Source organism: Crocodylus porosus, unplaced genomic scaffold, assembly GCF_001723895.1.
Source record: "Crocodylus porosus isolate Cpor-Errol unplaced genomic scaffold, CroPor_comp1, whole genome shotgun sequence".
In the NCBI taxonomy this organism is placed as follows: domain Eukaryota; kingdom Metazoa; phylum Chordata; order Crocodylia; family Crocodylidae; genus Crocodylus; species Crocodylus porosus.
Genome location: NW_017728891.1, coordinates 48120 through 54589, shown reverse-complemented (window position 1 = coordinate 54589; position 6470 = coordinate 48120). Strand labels below are relative to the sequence as shown.

Sequence of the window (6470 nt, the reverse complement as noted above, 5' to 3'; positions counted from 1 at the left end):
CGGGGCCGGCTCCACGTGGCCCGTGTGTGAGTGTGTAGGACCCACGTGGCCCCGCTTCCTTCCCTCCGTTTTCATGAATGGAGCCCGCCGCCCCAGCGCGCATGCGCCGCGCTCGCCCCCCCTGCCCTCTCCTCCCTCTGCAGGCGGAGCCTCCCGGCCGGCGGCCAATGGGAGCGGCCGCCGCGCAGTGTTGTGGTCACGTGAGCCGCGGGATGTTGTGGTTGCTGCGCCGGCCCCGCCCGGGCGGGCTCTTTATCGCTCGGGTTGCCGGGCCCGCCTGCGCCGCTCTGTCCCCCCATCCCCACCGCCCCGCACGCCGGGCCATGCCGCTGGTGCGCTACAGGAAGGTGGTGATCCTGGGCTACCGCTCCGTGGGTGAGTCCCCGCGGGGCGCCCACGCGCGGCTACGGGGCGGGGAGGAGCCGGGGCTGGGCGTGTGCACACGTGTGCGCAAATCGCGGGCGGGGGGAGGAGGAGGGGGCTGCATCCCAGCAAGGGCGAGCCCCGGGCGGGTGCTGAGCCCCCCCAGCACCGATCGTGGTTCCCGCCCCGCCCGGAGCTGCTGCGGGGTCCTGGCTGGGGGTGGGGGCTTGGCTCCCAGCCGGCGCTGAGGGTCTGGGGTCTTCTCCCCAGGCAAAACCTCCCTGGCTCATCAGTTCGTGGAGGGGGAGTTCCTGGAGTGCTATGACCCCACGGTGGAAAGCAGTGAGTGCAGGCGGGGCTGGGCCTGGGGCCCATGTGCTCTCGCTGGGGGTGCTTGCGTGGGCAGCCCACCCGCCATGGCACAGTCTCTTCCCCAGCCCTCAGCCGAGAGCCTTGCCAAGGCGCCCGGGAGCTGTGGGGCTGCCGGCACTCCCCACCCTGCTCGGGCTGGGTGGGAAGGGGCCAGGCAGGCGCTGGTGGCTTTTGCGTGCGGTGTTTCCTGCCGCTGGCTTGTCGTGTTGTGACAGCTTGCCTATCCTGTCCCCACCTGCCTAGAAGCCTCTTCCTGCCTGGTGTGGGGGGTCGCAGGCCCTGTGTGCGTGGAGCATGGCATGCAGGAGGGGCTGGGGCACGTGCTCTGTGCTGCCTCTGTTGGGGGGACAGGGCCCCTCCAGCAGCAGGCAGTGCCCGCCACAGCCCTGGGGTGATGCTGCGTGCATCTCGCTCCTGCAGGGAAGGCCTCGGAGCTGGGGTCTTGCTGGGGTCCACACCCCACCCCACCCCAGCCCTGCACTTGCTTGGGGGCAGTCATGGGCATGTGGGGGTCCATGAGGGACTGGACACATGCCATGTGGGCATGCTAATGAGCATGCGTGCCTTCTGCAGCCTACAACAAAATGCTGGTGGTGGGGAAGGACGAGTTCCATCTGCAGCTGGTGGACACAGCCGGGCAGGTGAGGCCGGGGGCAGGGAGGGGCAAGGGCGCCGGGCAGCTTTCCCGTGCCTGCGGTTTGGAAGGCTGGCCTTGGCCCCGTGTGTGGAGAGGGCCCAAGGGAGGGCAGGGCGTGGAGCAGCCTGGTCTGCACCTGACTCTGCTGTCCTGCCAGGATGAGTACACCATCCTGCCCCACTCCTTTGTCATCGGCATCCACGGCTACGTGCTGGTGTATTCGGTCACCTCACTCCGCAGGTCAGTGGGTGCGTGGGGGGGATACTGCCGGGTCTGCCCTTCTGCCTGCCCCTCCTTTGACCCTGGGCTGCAGACGCGAGCGGCGCTGTGAGTGCCACCACCCAGACCTGGCAGCTCTCCAGCAGCGGGGCTCCATGAACCTGACCCGGGTCTTTCCCCATCTCCACTGCCCTCAGAGTGGCTCCGGCTGGTCCCTCCAGCTGTCCCCCCCAGTGCTGGCTCTGAGAACTGCGTGTCCCAGCACGAGCTGCCAGCGGCCTTGGGGCAGGGGCTGTACCAGCTCTGCAGCATTGTCAGGGCGGGGGGGGGAGGCAGCCAGGCCTGGTGAGTGGCAGGGGGAGGAAAGCACCTGACTCGCCGAGCGGAGCAGGGTCCTTGTGGGTGCCCGGTGTCACAGGCCCTGTCCTGGGCACAGTAACCCCTTGCCCGTCCCTCTGCAGCTTCCAGGTGGTGAAGACGCTGCACAACAAGCTGTATGAGAGCCGGGGCAAGACGCGGTACGTGGCCCCTCCTGCACCTGTCATGGCTCCCGGCCAGAGGGGATGTTGGCGTGGCAGGGAGGGTGCTGGTGCTGCCTGTCACTGGATCCAGGGCACAATACAGGCTGTGCTCTGGCCTGGTTCCTGGGGGCAGTCCTAGAGTACCCCACAACTGTGCGGCCCACCGGAGCCCCTTGCTGCCAGCTCAGCACTTCACTGGCAGAGCTGGGTGGGTGCAGCCAGTGCCACCCCGTGGGCTCCCAGTGTGGGCTGGGCTGCCCAAGACGCTCTGCTGACAGTCTCCTCCTCTGCAGCATGCCCGTGGTGCTGGTTGGGAACAAGGCAGACTTGTCCCTGGAGAGGTAAGGAGCAATACTCGCATCCTGCCGGCCCTGGGTCTTGTTGATTTTCCCTGCCGGGGCTCAGGCTGGTACCCAGGGTAGGGGGCTGCTCCCCTCACCAGCCCTTTGCCTTGCTCCCTGTTGTGTGTCCTCAGCCGGGAAGTGAAGACGGATGAGGGCAAGAAGCTAGCGGATTCCTGGGGCGCCATCTTCTTGGAGTCGTCTGCTAAGGAGAACCAGGTCTGGCACCCGGCAGCTGTGGCTGGGGCAGAGGGAGCCTGGAGCATGTCCTTCGACTGGGCTTCGAAGCCCACATGTGGGGCAGCTACAGACCCTGAGATGCTGTGGGGGGGAAGGGAGGAGTGTGGAGAAGCTTGTGTGCTGTGAGGACTCTGCAGAGCGAGGGTCCTTGGACTTGTTCCAGCACTGCCTGCAGCCCTTGCAGGGCTGGGGCCGTCGTCCCAGGCATGGGCTGCTGGCACTAGGCAGCTGCCTGGTGCTGCGAGGCCTCTGGGCCCTGCCACCCAGCACCCTGGGCAGGAAGAGCTCTGCCATGTGATGGGCGGGGCAGGGGGTCCCTCTGGCCCTCACCAGTTCATACAGCAAGACCCCCTTGTGCCCTGCAATGTGTCTGCCCTCCACCCCCAGGTGACGCAGGGCATCTTCACCAAGATCATCGAGGAGATTGACCGGGTGGACAACTCCTACGGCGAGGAGCGCAACTGTCACCTGATGTGAGCCCCTTGCCCCTGCTGCCAGGGGTGCATGCTGCTGCCCCTGCCCAAGATTTCCTTCTGCCCTGGGGGAGAAGAGCCATGGGCCGGTACTGCCGGCCTGGAGGAGCTACGGGTATCCGCACGCACTGTACCTCACTGGATGGCCCCCGCCCCGGGTGGCCGTTTTGCACATGGCTGTTGGCAGCAACGATGGGCCCCCAGTTCATGCCATGGGGCCTTGCTGCTGGGTCTATTTAAGTTGGGTTTGGTTTGGGGGTCTCTATTTATAGCGGGTGTCTGACCACGCACATGTGTGAGCATGCAGTCTGGTCACAGTTCCCTGCTCCCCTGACTCGCCCTTGGTGGCCTTAATTCTCCTGACATGAATCAACTTGAAGCTCGGGCTGTGCCGGGGGCCAGGCTGTTTGGGCCGTGTCTTGTGAGAGGGTGGCGCTGTCGTGGGAGCCGGGGACGGCTCAATGGGACTGATTAAAGTTTGTTTTGTAAGCAAACCGTGCACCCTCTGCCCAGTCTGTGGGCCGGACCTGGAGGAAGAGGTCAGGGCAGTGCGGCTGTGGGCATTGCCCCCTGTGGGTGCCAGTGCTGAGTTAAACGCCCTGGGGCTGGGGGAGGAAGATTGCATGGGTCCTGGGCCCACCTGTTGCAGGGACGACCCACGTGGAAGGAGCCTCGCTGCCTGGATGTCATCACTGGGGGGCAAGGGTGGCGTGGGCAGGGGCTCCCTCGCACGCCAGCGAGCTGGTCCTCATCTGCTGCTTCAGCGATGAGTTGTTCAGGCTCCCAAATGCGCTAGGAAGGGACCCCAGGAGCCCTGGCTCCCCGAGCTTGTCTCTAGAGCTGGGTGCAGAACCCCAGCATCCTGGCCGCATTCCTGTGCTATGGGGGCAACAACATGGGGCTGGGGGGGGGTGCTCCTGTCCATGGGTGCCAGCCAGGGCTACCAGCTGGTGCTGGAGGTGCCACAGGCATCGCCCCATAGTTGACTGGGGATGCCTGGGTCCCAGTGCTAGATGAGAGGCCAATTACTCCTAATCACCTCAATTATATCGTTAGCAAAGAGGCAGTAACATTGAGACGCTGCCATCCAAGGTGCTGGCATGGAGTGAATGCAAATAGATGGGCTCTTGGGGCTGGGGGAGGGGACCTGGCAGCTGGCACCAGGCAGAGCCCTGCTGTGCCCTTGCAGCAGCTGGTCTGCCCCTTGCAGGTGAAGGGCTTGGGCCTCCTGCCCTGACCCCAGAGCTCCACCCCAGCACTAGCTGCAGCCTCACAGGGCCAGCGGCTGCTCTTGAAGGTGCCTGTGTGAACTGGGCAGGATGGGAAGTGCTGGAGGAAGCCTCTCTCTGAGCCTGGCCCTGAGTGGCCCCTGCTTCTGCCCCCAAAAGACCCAGGTCCTGGGGGTGCTGCCCTCCAGTGGCTGAACTGGGGAGGGCAGGGATGCAGGGTGGGGGCGGTCCTGTGCTGAGTGACGCAGCCCTGGCCCCAAGGGGCCCATGGGTGCAGGGGTCTGGGTAACTCCCCCCACTGTGGGCAAAGGAAAGGCCTTGCTTCTGTGATGGTGATGTTAGGCCTGGCCTGGGGCAGTCAAGGGCTCCGTCATTTGTGTGCAAATGAACAAACGGGGAGCCAGGGGGATGCAGAGAGCCTCAGCCCCTGGGCCTTGCAGAAGGGGACTGGCCCACAAGCCCCCCTGAGCCGCTGTGGGGGGAGCCGGAGTGGACCCGTGCCTGGGCTGCAGCAGGCAGGTCACCCCTGGTGCATGGTCCTAAGTCCTGGAAGAGAAACTGTGGCACCAAGGGGTGGAAGAATCCACCAGGGGCCACGGGCTGAGCTGAGGGCAGCAGGCGACAGTGCTACAGGCCCTGCACCGAGGGGCTGGGAGAGGGACAGACCCACTGCCTGGTAGTGGGGCTGCAGCTGCCACCAGCACCGGTTCCCTTTGGGTCAGGGCCTGGCTGGCAGCCTGCCCGGCACCGCCATCCCAGGCCCAGCGCAGCGCACGTGGCAGATGGAGGCTCCACTAATCCCCCCGCAGAACCCAGGAGAGCCAAGGGCGAGGGAAGTGCTAAGCTGGGGGCTGTCCCTGCGTCCAGCCTTGCCTTTCCCAGCATCCTTCTGCCCTCCCTGGGGTCTGCAGCCATGACGGCCTGTCTGCCTGTGCCCCCCCAGGCTCCAAGCACGGCGGGTGTGTGTGTGGGGGGGTGGGGGGCTGCATTCGGCTTTCACTCGGGTCTCCCATTCAGGGCTGTGGAGGGAGCTGTGAAAACAGGGCTGGGGCAGTGGTCCTGCCTGAGTTTGCAGAGAGCCTGCACCCGGAGCCGTGGGCACAGGTACGAGCCTGCTTTGTGCCAGGCAGGCAGAGGGACCCTGCAAGAGGAAAGGGAGGTCAGAGGGGTGCCCTGTCTGGGTGCCCATGCTGCAGCAGGGGCACGGCGCTGGTGTCATGGACCCGCCACCTTGCTTCGGTTCAAGGAGGAACCATGTGGGGGCCCCAGCCAAGCACCCGAGATCCCAAACCCAGAGCCAGCTCGATCCTAGTTGGAGCGGTGGGCCAGCCGAGGCGTTGGGGCACGCAGGGCCTGGCTGTGGGGGTGTGCGTGCTGCGGGCGCTTCCCTGGTGGAAATGCGTGAGTGGCCGAGGGGATTTAGGAGCCCGGCCCCTGCTGTTTGCAGCCATGTGCCCGGGGGGTCCCGCCAGCTCTGGGGCAGGAAGGGCTGGGGGAGAGACCCCCGAGCAGAGCCCGAGCATGGCAGAGAGGGGAGCTCCCAGGTGCTGGTTGGTGCCTCCTGGCAGCGGGGGCACTGGGGCTGGGGCGGGCACAAGCCTGGGGGGCTGCAGCTGGCAGAAGCAGGGGCAGGGCCAGGGATTTACGCCCCCGCGGGCTTTACTGGTGCCCTCCCCCCACGGTGGAGGGGAGCAGATCAGCTCATCCACGCGGCTTAGACCCTGTCCTGCTCCCAGCAAGCCGAAGCCCCCTCGCTGCTCTGCCCCCGGGGAGTTGCAGCGGCGGGGGTGGGGTGCAAGCAGGCCTCTCCCATAGCAATACAGACACTCCCCAAGGTGACTCCCCCAACCCCATTTGACCGAAGGGGAGGCTGAGTGGGTGGCGGAGAGCAGGCCGGGAAGCGGGGTGGGGGTCACCTGCCTCCCCCCGCCAGCAATACGGACCCTCCCGAAAGCGGCTCCCGCGGCCCCATTTGACAGCAGGGGAAACTGAGGCTCCGGCGGCGGCCCGGCAGCGCGGGGGTTAAGCGGCGCGGAGGGATCCCGCGGAGCGTGCGCTGCGGCGGCGCTGCCGTC

General features: G+C 66.5%; 1 protein-coding gene across 2 annotated transcripts; it reads left to right on the top strand.

Moving 5' to 3' along the window:
* The first annotated feature begins 211 nt into the window (after nucleotides 1-211).
* RHEBL1 (Ras homolog enriched in brain like 1) lies at nucleotides 212-3417 on the top strand. 2 transcript variants are annotated; one of them, XM_019555211.1, is made up of 8 exons: nucleotides 212-375; nucleotides 634-705; nucleotides 1309-1376; nucleotides 1530-1612; nucleotides 2053-2109; nucleotides 2406-2453; nucleotides 2588-2672; nucleotides 3081-3417. In XM_019555211.1, the coding sequence occupies exons 1-8, from the start codon at nucleotides 213-215 to the stop codon at nucleotides 3168-3170; spliced, it is 666 nt and encodes a 221-aa protein (XP_019410756.1). In that variant the 5' UTR covers nucleotide 212; the 3' UTR covers nucleotides 3171-3417. The 2 variants fall into 2 exon arrangements, with proteins under 2 accessions (XP_019410756.1, XP_019410748.1); XM_019555203.1 differs by having other exon boundaries at nucleotides 2588-3165.
* The last annotated feature ends 3053 nt before the right edge of the window (nucleotides 3418-6470 follow it).